General features: G+C 33.1%; 1 protein-coding gene across 1 annotated transcript in view; it reads left to right on the top strand.

The window, feature by feature from the left end:
* Positions 1-18,918, top strand: part of LOC133326826 (neuropeptide CCHamide-2 receptor) — a 45,958-nt gene extending 27,040 nt beyond the window's left edge. Inside the window, exon 7 of the mRNA XM_061535430.1 lies at positions 18,849-18,918. Within this exon, the coding sequence (XP_061391414.1) occupies positions 18,849-18,918 (70 nt within the window). The remainder of the gene's footprint in view (positions 1-18,848) is intronic.
* Positions 18,919-19,258: the final 340 nt, after the last annotated feature.

Below are 19,258 nucleotides of genomic sequence, written 5' to 3'. Positions count from 1 at the left end.
TCTGTTCCGCAAAACTAATGTTTGACACATCGAGGACAAATTGTCCCCTATGATAATAAATAAAAAAGGAATAAAAAATCGAAAACATAAACAAATGGAGCTGTTCAACTAATGACATTGATGATAATTCTAACGCCTTGACAAACACACACAACTCAATAAAACAAACACCTATATGTGTGTTTAACAAATACTGTCACACACAAAAGCCCACAGACACACATTCTACTCTGTCCGCCACCTTAGTAAATCCCCACTAACAAACGTTCGTCATTCATTCATCTCGTAAAAAGCCAACAGCACAGACCACATACTCATCGAGGAGATATGACTGGGATTTTGTGTGATTCTTATCCTGTACCTGTATGTGTACAGGTCTATACTATTAAGGTAAGTAAATAATCACGCAGACACATATACACACTCACACTCCATCACACGCCCACACAAATCTCAGTTGATGATAATATAAAATGAGGCAGTTTATTGGGCCCTTTTGGAACATTTTTATTATGATTCTCACTTCCTTTGTTCCTGGATGAGGACTTTATTATAACGAGACGCACACACACACACGCGAACAGAGACAAAAGAAAGAAAATAAATACGATATGCTTTAATTTCCTTGATATGAAATATCCTGGTAGATAATAAACAGGGTGTGATGCAAACATCACGCACACACACATGGTGACATATATAATATGTCCTGTCTGCAACACACACACAATAATATGAAGCGTATTTTTCATGATGATGATGATGACAACAGCAAAACAAGAAAAAAGAAACATCAGCAGTCACAGAAAAATTCTCTAAATTTCTATTTTAATTAAAATGAGAAATAATTCAGCTCTGCTTTGCTTTGTAAAATATTTTCAAATCTGAGTGAAAAAAATCTCAGAATTTAATTGTATATAATTTTTTAAATTAAACAAAGAATTTTTCTGTGTAATTTTTGCAATGATTTAATTAGTGCTGCTGTTGTTATTGTTGTATTTTTATTTATATTTGATATCATTGCCATCATCATCATCAGTGGCATAATAAATATGCCATAATAAAAGTGGCAACAATGTTGCCTCATTTAATGGGATTATCGTGGATTTTCAAGTGGCATTAAAAAAATCCTGTTGATATTTGAATATTTTAATGGCCGCAGAGAGTCAAAATGGGAAAAGTCATCATCAACAACAACAACAATTTCATTTTAAAATCACATCGATTGATTTTTTTTTTTGGGAAAACAAAAGCTTAAAAATTGCCCCCCGAAAGTTATTAGCCTTTCACAGTAAATAACGAATTGTTGAAATTAACTATGCGAAATAAGTAAAGGATTAAAAAGCTATATTTAAATGTAAATAAAAGGGTGGAATGGAAGAGATTTTAAAATATTACCATTTTGTTTAGTTTTTGTAATACGTAGTCTTCTTAAGAGCCTGTGGTTTTCTTCTTTCCCTTTTAAATCATTAATGACCAATGAAACTATGTGGCGTATGATTAGTGACATTACTTATACGCACCCGGTGCTTTGAAAAATAAATTGTAAAGAACTTATTAAAAATGGCTTCTTGCGAGAATATCCATAACAAAAAACTAATGAAAATGACGAAGATCACTAGCGAATTCTGAAACTATAGCCATCCCTGTCTTACAACTAGGTGAATGAGAGCGAATATAAAAATATGAAATTTGCGACAATGCCGTTGAAAAATGTGTCAAAGATCCTGAAACTTAGACCAATATTAATAGTTTCTGGCACAAAGATTTGATGGCCTGTGAAAACTCAAAATAACAATTTACAGGCAATTTATTTGAAAAATGTGCCCAAAATACCGAATATTGGGATATGCCGGTATATGGGGGATACCCTAAAAAAATTAGACAACATTCAGTATTTGAATAATGCAAATTGACTTAAACGGATTTGGTCCAGAGAAACATGAGGACGGTCAAAATATCGCATATAAATTTTTAGACGCAGCATAGTGTATATTTCGTCATTAGCCATAATTCTGATAATAAGATAAAAATGTTTCCATCCACCCTAACTGCGATCTATAAAATCTCCTGGCATTCTAAAAGCAACCAACGCCTCCTGGCTTGCTTTCCACTACAATCTCCTACAGCTTTTCTATCAGAAAGCAATTCATGTTGGTTTCTTATGAGACACCTTCCTTTTGCTTTAAATTGTGAAACCTTCCTGAGATTCTGTGAGTTGACTTTTCTTCTTCTACTTCTATGGCCAATGAAACTAGGTGGCGTATGATTTGCGTCATTACTTATACGCACCCGGTAAAGACTTTCTTTTTGATTTATTAATGAATCAAATGAAAAAAATAAATCTCAGCCGATGCCACGATGAATTTAGATGAACAAACGGTCTTACAGTTCACTGATAAAAATACTTTCGATGTACCCTAACTAAAAATCACTTCGTTCAATGAGATTTGCATGGTATTCTAAGAGGACTTGTTTTTCTCTAGAAATTCCTACTGTTCTCACTTCCTATTGTGAAGCCTTTTTGAGATTCTCTGAGCTGTATATTCATCTCCCAACTATACTATGGTCCATGAAACTAGCTGACGTATGATTGGTGTCATTACTTATACGCACCCGGTGATCAACTTCTTTTTGCTTCATTGCAGTCCCTTTGATCTTTAGAAATTTGTTTTTGTAAAGTCCAATGATTGAGTAATGGTCTATATATTTTCTAAAAAAATCTCAATTTATGGCAACATGCTATTTATGGACCAAGAACGTTTTCAAAGATCACTAATTTCTTTCTCTCTCAGTAAAATGTTTCCGATTCACCCTAACCACAAATCACTGCGGTCAACAACTACTGCTTATCCCCTCTATCATCATTCGCCTGATAGTCATCGTCATGTCGTTAACATCAAACGAATCGTAACGATTTTTTGGTTTTTACGCAAATTCGAACAAAATGTGGAAGGTAGTAAAACTCTGATTGACTTCCAAACAGCCGAATTGTTGTTCAATTGGACTTAACTGTCATTTTCGATTTAGTGGCAGAAATGAAATGGGATGCATTTTATGGGGAGATGGGAAACCAAACAGCAAATGTCAAGGATTATAGGCGAACATGTTTATTGGTGTTTCATTTATTTAAAAAAAAAAGTAGTGAAAATGTGAACCATGAGATTTCACAGGGCCATAAAAATGTTTTTTTTTTCACATATTTAATCAAAACATTTTCTTCTCCCTCCAAAAGTGGCTGTCATTGTTTACAATTCACTTTAAAATTCTTTATTGAATTCCGATTTAATTCCGCTGTGAATTCATTCCATTTCGATTTCGTTCGTTCATAGAGCATTCCCACCACATGTTAAGCATTCAAGTGGAAATCCCGTGATTTCGATGACTCGCATTCGACTTTATTGCAGTGCAGGTCACTACCGCCAGCCTCTACATAGCCTGGTTGAAATATCATCCGGACATAGATTAAAGTGATTACTGCTATTTCTTTTTTGTCGATTTTAATTTATGTACTGGCAATGCAGGTTAACCATAAATCGCTTTAAAGAGGATTTACAGAGGATGCAGACACACATGCACACGCACATATACGAAGTGAAAATGCATGACCTACATGTGTCTGTCTATAGCTTTCTTTGTACATTACAAACATATATACATACATTACTCTGTTAATTCCTACCGAAAGGCTTTTAAGACCCATAAAAATAGTTGCTGTTGTTGTTATTATTGTTGAATGGTCTTAATTTCCAGTGAAGAGTCCAATTTTTCATGCTAATGAGACCAATTATGAATACAATCTCTGTTAAAATTACATATCTTTATCATGAGAAATAAAAATGAAGTACATCAGACCAAATATCAGAAATCTTTGGATACAGAAGGCAAAAATGATTTTTATAGCAATGGACAAGAATGCCATTCTATTGTCATAAAGGAAACACTCATCCATAAAAAGGAAAGTAACGAGAGTGATTTGCTTTGATCCTGAATAAGAGGGACAAAGGGAACGTGTACTCTCTACCAAACGAGTATCTTCTTAATTTTTTTCAAAATAATTAATAGGCATTTTATGGAATTCAATAGGATATCATTTTCTATGAAAATACCTTCAGATCTCTTATATGTAGAGACCCTATAAAAATACATCCTGGTGCTCAACGACATGCTCTTGGTATTGTATGAGGTCTTCTATAAGCACGGTTTTCAAAGATCATCGGTACTCTATGTGAAGACCAACTGGTGTTCTAGAGAAAAAGAATCTCTAGCCTTATAAAAAAGGCCATTTTATGTGATCTTCTGATTCTTCTGTGAAAAGATCTACTGGTCTTTTATAAGAAGACCTAATAATTTGTTCTTTATCTTCTTTAATGAGAAACAACTTGCCTTCTTTGAGACGATGAACTAGTTTTCTAGAAGACACTCTGCACGCCAATGAAAAATACCACCAGAACTCTGTTGTCTAGGAGCAAGATCGCCTGCCTTGCTTTTCTCAAGAAATTCCTTCTGTTCTTCTAAAGGAGGTTAATTCCTAATAAGAAACTCTCTTAGGTTTCTGTGAGCTGTATCTTCCTCTTCTAATTATTCAATTCACAATAAAATTATTAGTGTCATGACTTATACGCACGTGTGATCAAAGTATTGTTGCTTTATTGCAAACCCTAGGGATACCTAACTAGAGATTTAATTTGTTCGAATTTAATGAATGTTGAACAAGATCTCCTGGGAAGACCTTCTATTAGACATAGTCTTCTGGTAATTTAAAAATAATACATCCTGCCTTTCACGAGAATAGTTAACCTTTTGATTTTCTTCAGAAATGCCCCTTTTTCTTCCATAATAAGATATTTGCTATAGATATCTATCTAATGAAAAGCCTTCCTGCGAATCAGCGAGTTGCATTGTCCCATGTTAATTATTCCATGCCCAATGAACCTAGGTGGCGTATGATTAGTGTCGTAACTTATACACACCCAGTGATCAATTTATTTTTGGCTTTATTGCAGTCTCTGTGAGACATAGAGTTTTGATTTTTTCGCATACAAAGAACCTTGAAAGAGACATCCTGACTTGAAAGAATGTCCTGTACTGCTTATTTCAGAACAAGGCCACCTGTATTCTAAAAACAATACCTTCTGGCTCCTTCATGAAAAAACTTCACGACTTTCCGATTTTCTCTAAAATGTCCTTTTATTCTTGTATAGGTATAGATAACTCCTTTTATTTTCTAATACGAAGACATTTTGAGATTCTATAAGTGTAACATCCTCTTCTATTTACTCTATGGTCAATGTTCTCAAGTGGCGAATGATTAGTGCCATTACTTATACGCACCTGGTGATCAATTTATTTTTGCTTATTGTAATCCCTGTGAGACTTAGAGGTTTTATTATTTCGCCTTTAAATAACATTAAAAAATACCTCATTGAATCTGGGAAGAAATTCGGATGTTCCACTGAGAATAATGGCTCTTGATATTCTAAGAGACAGATATACATGGGCATCCATGAGAAGAAGTTACGGCCTTTTGCTTATTTCAAGAAATTCCTTTTGTTCTTCTACAAGAAGATAATTCGCTTTGGTGTATAATGATAAGCCCTTTTTGAGATCCTGTATGTTTCATATTCCTCTTCTATTCTGTGAGATTCATGATAATGATTAGTGTCATTACTTCTACGGACCCGGTGATCAATTTCTTTTTTGATATAATGCCTGTTTTGGTTTCTAATAGAAACTATTTTGGGATTCTGTAAATAAATCCATGTGGGGTATGCCTGAGAAGATCTTGTGGTCTTATGCAAATTTCTGGAAATTCCTTTTGTTCTTCTACGAGAAGATAATTCCCTTTGGTTTCTAATAATTAGCCCTCTTGGGATTCTGTGAGTTGCATATTCCATTTCTAAACTTCTTGCGATTCTGTGAGCTTCATGGTCAAAGAATCTAGGTGTCGTATGATTAGTGCCATTACTTATACGCACCTGGTGATCAATTGCTTTTTTGCTTTAGGACTGTATCTTCGAGACTTATATTGGATTTTTTTAAAAATCCGTTCCAATGGTTTAAAAAGTCCTTAAGACCTTTTGGTTTCTAATTTAATTCTGTGAGTTGCCTCTTGCACTAGTAATTATTTTTCATGTTCAATGATATATATGGAGAGTTATACGCATTTCATATATATGGTGCGAATGATTATTGTTGGTACTTCTACGCACCCGGAAATAAATATTTTTGCTTAATTTTTGGTCCGCAGAATGTATTTTCCTTCTCATTCCCTCTTCTAAAGGAACAACTATTGAAATTCTTTGTAAATACTTTCAGTGAAAGCGAATACCTTCTTAGTTTTCCATCTCATTGCCGCGTGAGAAGATTTCTGGTATTCCCAAGGTTACTATCCCAAGCCATATGCAACCAAATTCCTCTTGAAAATTACACCTTCTTCATAGAATACAATACTTAATTAATTATTAATCTCACTCTTCCTGCTTTACAAATCCTCACACCATTACCATGGTAATTACTTCCTTTTCTCTCTCTCTATCTCTCTCTTCCCCGGAACAAAAATACTTCCTACAACTTCATGTTTTGTCCAAAACAAAAAAATCAGAATAAATCAAATTAAAATCAAAATAAATCTCAAACAAAAGTTATCTTTGGCTTGTTTTGTTTACAAAAGAAGTTAATCTCATTATCACTCCAAGGATTTGTGGCCATGTCAAAAGGATAATTCTATTTAATATTCAAGTCAGGCAGAAGAAATCTGAAATAACAAGAACAACAACAGCATCAGTACTACCTTTAGGAATATTGGCTAGGAAGAACAAAACTATCTCTGGCCAGGATCTAAGACAAACAGGTCTCTACCGATGCTGCTGCTGTTGTTCTTTTTATTGTGTGCAATGATTTGTGATCCTTGCTGCCTTTTTTATGATGTCCTCGTACATGCTGAGCAGCCTAATTTCAATGATGTGTAACCGAAATCTAATTTGTAATTTATTTTTATTTCCATGTTGTTGTTCCGGCTCGTGTTGTTGCTTTGTGGTTTGTGTGTGTGTGTGTAGATGAAACAAAATTTTTACTAATCAGATTATTGGACATAAGGACAGTAATAACAATAATTTCTTCTAAACGTCCTTAGCCAATAAAAATAAATTTAATCGAGAGAGAAAAATATTAAAAACTTATACTTCACATAAATTTGTATAATTAAGTTTTGTTCAGATTTTCTATTTAATTTAATATTTATTATGAATATAAATTCACCTGATTCGTTTGGGGATTTTTGTCATTTCTTCTTGAGGGGATCCTTATCATATGAAGAGGGCAGCAAATATTCATACCTTTTTGTTCTTTGCTATGTCGGGTAAATATTCTATAAATCAATGCTCTGCAAAAGTTGTTGTCTTATTTAAATAATTTTTAAGTCGAGTCAAGAAATAGGTAAATAACTAAGCCTCTTCACCTGACATATTATATTTTTGAGAGAGAGGGTGTGGGCGGAGGGCAACACACTTTGCCTGACAAATAAGAACATAATATCGAAAAGACATATCTCTGTTCAAACACACACACACATCTGGCAGTTAGGCATAATTTACTTACAAGATGTTTCTAAATTCTTTTGCCTCTTTTTAAATGTTTACAATAGGGGAACAGTGGGGGAAATTTTGGAAAAAAGGAAAATTTACAAATAAATATTGTAAGAAATTACATAAAATATTATATACATAATTGTTTCCATAAAAATTGTAGGACATTTAGTAAACTTGAAATCATTTAATGAGCCTATGTGGCGTATGATTAATATCATTACTCATACGCAACCGGAGATGCTTTATTGCAGTCCCTATGAGAGATTTTTTTGGTTTTTGAAAATTATTTTTCAGATAGGCTCGCGAAAATTACAGGATCTGTTGATAAGTTCATGAGCACGGAACCTAGGTGGCGTATGATTAACGTCAGTAGTTATACGCACCAAGTGAACATTTTTAAAGATTTTTGAGACGTATAAACGAAACATTCAAAATGTAATATAGGAAAGGTGGTCTATATGATCTGTAAATAATTTCAGGACAAATAAACCTCGGTGGTGTATGATTAACGTCAGTAATTATACGCACCAAGTAAGAATTTTATTTCTTCACTATTCCAGACACTAAAAGAATTCTACATTTGTTGTTACGAATTTAAAGACCATTGAAAACTAGAGATAATACTTAAAAAAATATTACAAAAATAGTATTTCTTTGGACGAAAAACTGTTTCACATTTCACTGATGTCTTTATTTTATTTCTGTAGGAAACATTTATTCAGTTAGGCATGAGAAGATGATAGGAACTTTAGAAAAGTTCAAGACCAATGGACCTAGGGCGCGTATGATTAATTTCAATACTCATACGCACTCGGTGAACAATTTATTTCAGTTGTATTACAGAAGCCACAAGGCTTAGAACCTAATATTTTTGTATTTTAAGTCTTTTGAGTATTAGAAATAAACCCTTAAAAATCTATTGGATCGAACAACTGAGACATGAGAAAATTACCGAAAATGTCTATTATATGTAAATAAATCTTGGCCCCCAAAGAGATGACTTCCTGGTCTTCTTTGAGAAATTTGTTTCATGTTCTTCGAAAGCACTTGCTAGTCCTCTATAGAAAAACATACTGGTCTTCTATGAGAAATTATTGTCATACATAAGAAGTCCTTATGGTCTTACAGAAGACCAGAAAACACTTTATTTGCATTTATAGAAAGTAATTCTAGCCTTCCATAAAACATGTTCTGGTATTCTGTAAGAAAAGCTTCTGGTCTTTTGTAAAAAGGCCTATTGGTCTGTTATAAGATGACCTCCTAGTTTATTCTTTCTCTTATTTAAGAAGAATATACTGAAAATGCCAAATTATGTTGTATATGATGACGCCTCTTTTGGTGTAGTAGATAATGTCTATTAGAATACCTCTTATGATTCTGTGAATTGCATTTTCTTCTTATATTATTATTCCATGGAACATTAGTGGTGTATGATTAGCGCCATTACTTATACGCACCTCACGTCAGAAGTCACACTAGGCGAACAATTTTTTCAGCATTATTCCAGAACCCACAATACCTGGAAATTGAATTTTTTTCTTGCATATAAAGTCTTTTCAGAAATAGAGATAAATACATTCGGAACGAATTCTCCCACAATTGAAACATGAACAAATGGCTTAATATGTAGCAAACATGAAATTATTTCATGATCATTGAAACCAGGTTGCGTATGATATGTGTCGGTAGTTATACGCACCCGGGAGAAATTTAATTTTGATTTATTTCCTGTCCAGAGATTGTATTTTTCATAGTTAAAGAAATTTGTTTATATCGTTAAAAAAATATGCATTCTATAGATTTTAGGTATAGGAAACAATTTTGCAGAGATGAATGAGAAAATGGTTGAATATGTAGTATTAATGATATTATTTCCAACCAATGTATCTAGGTGGTGTATGATTAGTGTCATTACGAATACACACACGGTAATCTTAATCCCAATTACAATTAGAGATTTATTGAGGACTGTTAAAATTTAGAAATTTAAAGCAATATTCTTATGTATAAGAAACACCTAATATATTAGATAAATGGTATGACATGTAGGTAGGAATTTAAATATGAGAAACTCGAGTCTCTGAAATTTAAAAATAAGCTTAACCATGTGCGTATAAGTAACGACACATATAATACGCCACCAGGTTTCAATGATCGTTTCCTATAAATTAAATATTTCATACAGAATACGTATATTATTTAACATAAAATATCATCATTTTCAAAATAAAAAAAAATTCTTCTATAAAAAGGTAGTCAAAATATTATCCCTAAATTTGTTCTTCTATTCGAATTCCCTTTATGTTTGAAGAAAACCTCCTAATTGCACTGCATATGTCTGCGTATTTGTAACCCTCTTCATGTGAAGGTATTTTCCAAATTTGTCATATTTGTTTTTTCCACTGTTTTCTTTTTTCCTTGACAAAATGAGAGAGCATCTTGGAGGGGGGAAGGGAATGATATATGAATGAAGCCTAATTTAAATTGGAAATAAATTCATGTTTTCTTTCCCACAACAAAATAACATCCAACCAACCTCCGTCGCACCTTCTACTTTGTCTGAGAGTAGACAAAGTAAATATATATAATTTACATACAGATCTACTGTAAACAACATATTAAATAACTCTCTTCCTACATGACAATAGACTATGGCGCAAAATGCGTGCATGTCAATGTATGTGTGTGAGTGTGTGTTTGTGTAAAAGAAAAGTTCGTACGTTTTCCGTTAATCCCAGAGAATTTGTCAATGACATTTATTCATTCATTTTTCGGTACCGGTATATTGACTTGGAAATCCTCTAAAACACACAGCAAGCTACCAAAATTGAATATGCCATAGTGAGAGAGCGAGAGCTCATGTGTTCGTGTGTGAGTGTAAACTGCGTGTATTTGCAAAGGTGATTGGTTTTTCACTATTTGTCCTATGTCAATTTTTCGAAAACAAAAAAACACAAAATGAACGAATTTTTTCCCTAAACCAGTTCCGCACTCACTCACCAGGGAAATCCGAAAAACCTTAACTAACCTAGAAGAGCTCTTCTAGCCGAATGTTTGTGTAGCGTACGTGTCTGCTTGAGTTTAACGCAAATGGGGGAAAAGCGTGGTAGCAAAATATCTCTTTTGTCAAATTTGTTTAACAAGTGAATAAATCGTAATGGAAATTGACTCGAAAACAAGAAGGATAAAAGCCATGGCAGGCTAACAGCTAGAAAGCCAAAATATCAAAGACCATGTGTAGAATGAAAGGTAGAAGACGAGAGAGCTATAGAGAATGGATAACATATGACATTGACTTTCATTAGAAAAACGTTTGAGGATTATTGACATAATTAAGGAAGATCGAGACACTAAAATCTGAAAAAAGGGTATCTTTACAAACAATTATTAAATAAGCTATGAAAAAATCGCAAGATATGATTTTTTTTAGTGAGACATGATAAAAATTGTAAGATGTGTTTATGACCAATGAACATAGGTGGCGTATGATTGACGACAGTAGTTATACGCACTAGGCGAACAATTTATTTCTGATTTATTCCAGAACCTACCAGACCTCTGTGTTGAAATTAACCCTTCAAAAAACTTACTATATAAATGAATTCATTTTTATGAATAAAAAAAACGGATGCATTATAATATGGTAGAATATGCAGCAACATGGAAATTATTACACGATCATTGAAACCTGGTTGCGTATGATTTGTGTTGGTACTTATACGCCCATGGGTTAAAATTATCATCGATTTATTTCTGATCCAGAAATCGGATCATTAGTTGCCTAATAATTTTTTCTCAAATAAAATTTTAAGAATTTTGAGAAGTAGTAGATAAAACTTTAAATAATTACCATAAAATTCGAATTCTGAGTGTATTTAAATAAGCATTTTATTGAACAAAAATTAAGACCGTATAAACTGGCAGAATACAATAACTAAGTGGGTCATGAGAAAAATGGTAAGATCTTTAGATCTCTAGGATAAGTTCATGACCAATAGAATTATGTTTTCTTTTATTTTTTCCAGACTCCACAAGATTCATATTTAAAGACTTTAGAACTTGAAATACCCCCTAAAAACTATAAGAACCAATTCTCCGTATATTTAAATATGATTTTTTTATGAAAAAAGAACTGAGTCTTTAGAAAATGACCGAATATGCAGCAGACATGAAATTATTTCATGTTCATTGAAACCTGGTGGCGTATGATATGTGTCGGTACTTATACGCGCCCGGTTAAACTCGTATATGATTTATTTTTGGTCCAGAGATTGATGTTTTTAATATTTAAAATAATTTTTCATAAAAAATATTTAGAAAACACATTTTTATAAAAAAAAAAACAATAAAAAATCCAATCTGTACATATGAAATAAATCAAACATGAATTTTACCGGGTGCGTATAAGTATGGACACATATCATACGCAACAGATTTCAATGATCATGAAGTAATTTCATGTCTGGGGGGTATTGAGGAAATAAGAGAGAAAGCAGAGGCTGTTATTACAAAGACACAAAAGTATAACGAGCAAAAGTCCATGGAAAAGGGTTATAGAGTCAGCTCATTCAAAATAGGAGATTTCGTAGTAATAAAGAATGTAGACACAACCATAGGAGTTAACAAAAAGCTTTTGCCAAAATTTAAGGGTCCTTATGTCATAACCAAGGTGCTACCAAATGATAGATACGTAGTCAAAGACATCGAAAATTGTCAGATCACCCAAATTCCTTATGATGGAGTGATCGAAGCTTGTAACATAAGATTGTGGAAGACGGATGAACCGGATGAAAGCACCCAGAGCTGCTCTGACCCACATTGTACATAGTGTATATATATATTAGCCTAAGTAGTTTAAGTTTTAACATACTCATATCAAATATATTAATCCCTAGTATAAGTAATTTAACCCCAAGTGACCGGGGCGGTCACTATTGTCAGGTTGGCCGAGTTGTAGTAGAATAGAATAAGGAACCCAGCTATTGTGAATAATAACCGAACTAGTTTGTAGAGAATACCAAATACTTACGATCATTTAAATAACCGCTTATGTATACTAGATTTAAGAACAATGGATGATGAAATAAAGAAAGGACGCCATTCTGTATTGAGCGACCGAAAAGACAACACGTTTCAGTTTTTTGTCCATAAAAATCCATTTTTGAAATGTCGAAAAATTACAGAAATATTTATTTGAAGAAATAGCTCAAAAAGAATTACATTATTAAAGAAACTTAAATCTCAAGGGAAGTATGTTTAGGAAAAAAATCCATACTCAATTTCTTACCATCATCCCATCTTAAATACTCCATCAGAGGCTACGAAAAAATCCGTATATGGTATTTTTACAATTTTTCAACGAATTTACAAATGTGAAATCGATAGCCTGCCTTTGTGTAGCCATATGTGGGTGAAAAGCACACACACACCTTCACACCCTCTTACCAAAACAAGGAATGTTGTGTAAAGTTTATTTTCATAGCTTCCCAAATTCTGGTGCTACATTTTTTGAAAACATTTTTTTCTTTTTTTGCGTGTACAGCTTGTTTATCTTAACGGTTCTTTAAAAGGCAGTTGCTTAGTTTCTGTAGTTTCCTTTTATTGTGGTTTTCTTTTCACACACACTCACACGTGAACGCCCATCATGTTACATATGTTTTCTTTCATTCTTTTTTTGGTCGTATGGCCCTTTTGACAGTAATATTTACGCGATTGTTTTGTAATACGACGAAATATTTGAATGCCTTTATCAATTCATGTGAATATTTTCACGCGAATGAATTGCATGTGGTGTAAGGAGGGCTTTAAATAACGCAAAATGGGATTTAAGACTTGTTCGAGGGGATAAAAGCGAATGAGGAAGCCAACGCTATATAATGTAGAACCAGAAGAAAATATATAGAATAGTTTCCATTTCTGTCATTTGAAAGCCAAGGGCGACCATTTATTCGCAAAACGAAAACAGTGAGAGATAAAAAATGGTAGAAAATGTAGATAAATTCATAACCATGGACCGTATGGGGCGTATGATTATTGCAGACACCACAACACTTCGAAATTATTTATTTCGTTTTTAAAGACTTTGGACAAGTAGAAACTAACGTCTCTAAAAACAATAGACCAATCTGAGACATTATAAAATGGCATAATAGCCAGCAACTTGTATATTATTTCACTATCATTCAAAACTGGTTGCGTATGCTTTGTGTCGGTACTTATACGCACTCGGGTTGAAATTATGATTGATTTATTTCTGGTCCAGAGATTGAATTTTTTCCTGTTTAAAGTAATTTTTTTCTATAAAAAGTTGTGTTTAACATAAGTTTGTATAAAAAAGTATTTTCTATATTAAAAAATAGAAGATTAATTGAAAATGTACAAAAAAAAATCCAGACCAATAATCGATAAAAGATCGAAAGAAGGCCTTCTATAAAATACGTAGACATATAGAAGGTCTTCTGTTTGTGGAAGACTATAAGCTGGATCATTACAAAATGTTGTTCGATTTTTATATATCTAAAGATTGTTATAAGATTGATATTTACCTACAATCGATAGAACGAGGTCTTTAATATATCGAAAATAGAACGTCGAAGGAGATTTTTGAGAGAAGTCTCATTAAAAAACCTCAAAGAAAAATGACATGATACAAGCAACATATGTGACGTATGATTAGCGTCATTAGTTATACGCATTAGGCGATAAATTTATTTCTGCTTTATTCCAGCCTGATAGAGGGTGTTTTGTCCATAGAACCGATAGGATATAGAGAAAAGAGGTATTTTGTATATAAAAGACGGATATTTACATACAATCGATAGAACGAGGTCTTTAATATATGGAAAATAGAATGTCGAGGGAGATTTGTTTAGAGAAGACACATAGAAAAACCTCAAAGTAAACAAAACCTCAATGATACCCGAGAAAAGTGTCGTGATAAGTTCATGGCCAAGCAACCTAGGTGGCGTATGATTACCGTCATACGCATATGCAAACAATTTTTTTCTGATTTATTGCAGATCCCAATAGACTTGGTCGCTTGTGGCTTAGGGTATAAAAAGTTCGACTCCACTGAAAGAGGTTCTCGAGTCGATCTTGAAAAAGATTACCTATATTAAGAACATCTTTATACCGATCTACGGCAGATGGTCATTTCATATGGGCTTCCTATAGACGAAACACCCTCTATCAGGATTTTTTGATAGGTAGGATGTATTTCTTTGGTAATTTCCCCCCCGGCAAGTCTTCTGTGAGTCTACTCTAAATGAATCTTCTATGACATTTTTCTTTTATAAGGCCTATACTTTATCGCATTTTCTATATATTGAAGTCGTATAGGGTCTGGAATAAAGCTGAAATAAGTCGTTCGCCTTGTGCATATAACTACTGACGTTAATCATACGTCACCTAGTATCATTGGTGAAGTACTCTTCTCTAAAAAAATATTTACATTTAAAAAAAACTTCTTCCTTTAAAAGATCTTTGGATTGTCTTATAGCTGCCAAATTATTTAAAATTCCATTTTCTAACCAAACGTTTTTATTTTCCTCCTCATTCATCCCACCTGAAATTTAATTATTTTAAAATATTTTCATTGATTTTCCATTATAAACAAATTCAGGATAGTTGTGTAAAACAATTTTAAACTCATTTTTGGCAAACCTATCATTCGCCATATCAATAGACGAGATACACGAGAGCCACACTGTCCTCCCCTTATCCAATTGCACACGATTACTGGAATCGATTTGAATAGCGAGGAATTTGTTTTCCATTTTTATTTGGATTATTTTTTTCTGAAAAAAGTTCGTGAGTTCATGTTAAAAAGCCATTTAAATGCTCATTCTCAGCTCAAGGAATTTTTGTTACTAGCAGCAAAAAATAAAGTTATTTGTTCCACCCCCCCAAAAAATAACAACAGAACCAACTGCAAACCAAATTGTTGTGGCATTCATTAAAATTCACAAAACACCGAGAGAAAAACCCAAAACTTCAAGGTGTAATTGGCATCGGAACAAAAATGTTAAAGGGAAATGAAAGACAACAACACAAATTGCCACTGATAAGAAAGTGAAAATAAGGGGTGGGCGAGGAAGGTTACGGAAAGTGGTTACTCGTCTTACCACCAATTACAAGTTTCAGTTAGACCAATGGTTATTTCTTTCTTTCCTCAAGGAGCGGGCTCTTAAGACATTTTGGGCCAATTAGGGGTTTTGGAAGAACAAAATTGGAAAAATTACAATATTTCTTCCCTCCCCGCCTTTTCTCCCTAAACTAAATGAATGGTCTTTCATCTAAAATTACACTCCCCCATATTTTAAATAACTAAAACTGATGATGATGATGATGAGCAGCAACACTTTTTCTCTGTTGGCCATTGGTCTTAGAATTTAGTTCATCAGTGGCGAAACTTAAGTGGCCGAGAGGATCATTAGCCAAGCAATAAGTATCCGTTTTCATTACCACCAAAGAAAGAGGTTATGTTTTATTACAGCACCGCCATTACGAGCGTTGTCATTGAAATTTATGTTGTAAAAAGTGTTGCCTTTAGGCCATAAATTTATAAATTGTCACAGAAGATATTGAATTACATTGGCTACGAGGGGTGGGTTATGGCCACCAAAGGACATAAAAAACAAGGACATGAATTAAATAAAAATGTTTAAACTGAAAGAAGAATATGCCTATTTCATAATCATTACCTGCCATTGTTTATTAGCTACTAAGAAGAAACAGCTGTCTTATATTCATTTTTAAATTGGGTACTTCAAACGAAGTTAGTATTTTATTTTTGGAAATTAAGTCCCTCGAACATTTTTTTGTCGATGAATACCCTCCTTGGCCACATAGCTTTCTAGGAAAAGTTCTATTTTTTCTTTTATATTATTTTCCATATGTGAGGAGGCTGAACTTTAATACAGCTTTTCCACGAAATATGAAATTGTTCAAGTCCAGACAAATGTTTCCAGGAAAAAGTAATTCCACTGAGAAGCTGCCCGTGCAGGCATAGATGGGATAATAAGATTTTTTATTGAGTTTGAGAATGAAAAATGTGACGTCTATAATAGATCTTATATATAGGAGAACATACATTGCCAAAGATATATAAATGACGTATAGGAGATGTTGTTTCCATCGAAGACATATAGAAGTTCATATATCGATAGTTGATGTTGTATTGAGGCCACTGATTCTGGGTGACGTATGATGAACGCCATTAGTTATACTCACAAGGTGAACAAATTATTCGCCAGTACGTCATACGTCAACAATGATACTATATGACGTATGATTAATGACAGTAGTTATACGTCGACAATGATACTATATGACGTATTATTAATGACAGTAGTTATACGTAGAAGTCGAAAATTATTATTTCAACATTATTCCCGACCTCGTACGACTTAAAGAAATATATTCTACCTTTTAAATAAACCTGAGGGTGTTTCGTTTTTAGGAGGTCAATATGTGGTGCAGAATGTTTTAAATAAAGTAAATCATCTCCTAGAACGAAAAATCGTATATGTTTGTGTAATACCAATATAAGGTCTATCTGTAGATGTAGACGAAGTATAAAGGCCGGTTACGACCCATGAAAGTATTCTGCCTATAGAAGACTTGTAGAAACTTAATAGAAGGCAGGTAGGTAGGTAATAGAATGTAGGTCTTTCCACAGAAGACTTGTAGTATGGATTTGGAAAAGCTAATCTAAAAGTTAAAGCGCATGAAATGCGTGCCGATGTCAGAAAGGGAGAAAAGTATGGTCTATAGAAGGTCTTCTGTTAGGAAAATCAATAAAGATCTGTTTTCTTTCCATAGAAGATCTTCTATAAAAAATCTTCTACATGTATTTTTTTAAAAACGTTCATGTATCGATAGACGAAGTATTAAGACCAATGATATCAGGTGACGTATGATTAACGCCAATAGTTATACGCACAAGGCGAACAATTTATTTCAGCTTTATTCCATACCCTACATGACTTCAATATATAGAAAAAAAGATAAAGGATAGGCCATCCATAATCAAAATGTCTTCTAACCATAGAAAATCTGTAGGTGGTCTTCTATTCAGGGAAATATAAAATAAATAACGATCATGTAAGGCTTATAAATGTATTTTCTCCATAGAAGGGTCTCGGTTGAAGTGAAAACCTTGATTCTCTTTAACGGAGGTCTATGAAGTCCTTCTTTTGAGCACGGCCTACTTTCCTGAGAAGTTATAAAGACGGAGACGGAGTCTTCGAAACATAGAAGACCTGCAGACCTCTCCTATCAATAGAAAACCTGCAAAAGTTCCTATATCTATAGGAGACATTCCAAAACATTTAAAATTCCAGAATCTCAGTTCTAAAAATTAGTGGAATATATGTTTGAAATCAATGGAGGACCTCTACTTTCTGTAGAAGTCATGACGAAAGTTTTTTATCTTTATCTATAAAATATCTTCAAGTCTCCTCTTCATAGAAGACCTGCAAAGACCTAGGAAAATATTTAAATATCCAACATTACAGCTTTAGAGATACTCCGAAAATATTTTCAATTAATCGCTATAAATAAATGTTTTATTTTTCATTTTAAATCGAGGATCTGACAGTCCTTCAATCAATATTTTTAAACATGGAAAATGTCGTTAAACTCGTCTTGGACGATGTTTTTATACCCTTCACCTTGTGTTGTTCAATCCCCAAATGGCCCGGAACCTGATGAAACTTTGAAAAAATATTTTTTTTTTAAATCAAGCTTATGAACGGACATATACAAAAATATTTGTTATCAACTATTATGGTACTGTTGAATATTTGACAAATGAATAATTTTTCTTTAAAAAAGTTGAAGTATTTGATTCTATGCCTAGAAGGGTTTCTGTAGGGTATTAAAATAACATTATCTCTTACGACCACAATATCCCCTAAAGGTAGACATCATAAAAATGTCATGGTCAATGTAATAATAATAATAATCGTGTAATCTCTTAACAAAAAAAGAAAACAAAAATAAAACACCTACACAGACACAATGAAATACCAAAAACAACAACAAGAACAAAATTCATTGTCAGCTAAGACAAACGGCTTAGGATTTTTTGTGTTATTATACACCGATTCAAACGGAGATTTTGAAGAAAGTCTCTAGGCAACCATAAAAATAACATTTCTCTCTTTTTGTTGGCCAAAAAAAAATAAGAACAAAATCTAAAAGAAAATTAAATTTAATGACTTTAATAAATTAATATAACATCACTTGTCCCGCCAGGGCAATAGATGCAGAGATCACAAGTCCGGGTAATGAACTTCTGTTCGGTGGTGGTGTTAATTCATTTTAATTATTTTCTAAATTGATAAATGCAAAAAAAAAAACAAAATCCAACAGAAGAAAATAGCTCAGCAGAGGGCCAACAGTGGCCAAGTTTATTGGCCAAAAATAATGACGCAGGCTAATAAATCAACAAAGGCAACAGGACATCAAACAAACTGTTTGTTTTTATTTTGTTCTTAGTAACATTGATGGATTATCCTGAAATAAGTTAAGACAAAATTCAATAAACATGTGCTCGCTTTAAAAATTAAAAAAAGAGTGATTTAATTTTAAACATATTCATTAAAAAAGGTCACTGGAAAGAAAATTTAATTCCAAAACAGCATTTTTTTTACTCATTTGCCCCC

This window comes from Musca vetustissima, unplaced genomic scaffold, assembly GCF_032173495.1.
Source record: "Musca vetustissima isolate MV318-11 ecotype Yass unplaced genomic scaffold, APGP_CSIRO_Mvet_v1 utg4449, whole genome shotgun sequence".
In the NCBI taxonomy this organism is placed as follows: Eukaryota; Metazoa; Arthropoda; class Insecta; order Diptera; family Muscidae; genus Musca; species Musca vetustissima.
Note: the sequence above shows the minus strand (reverse complement) of the source record. Positions and strands in the feature narration are given on the sequence as shown.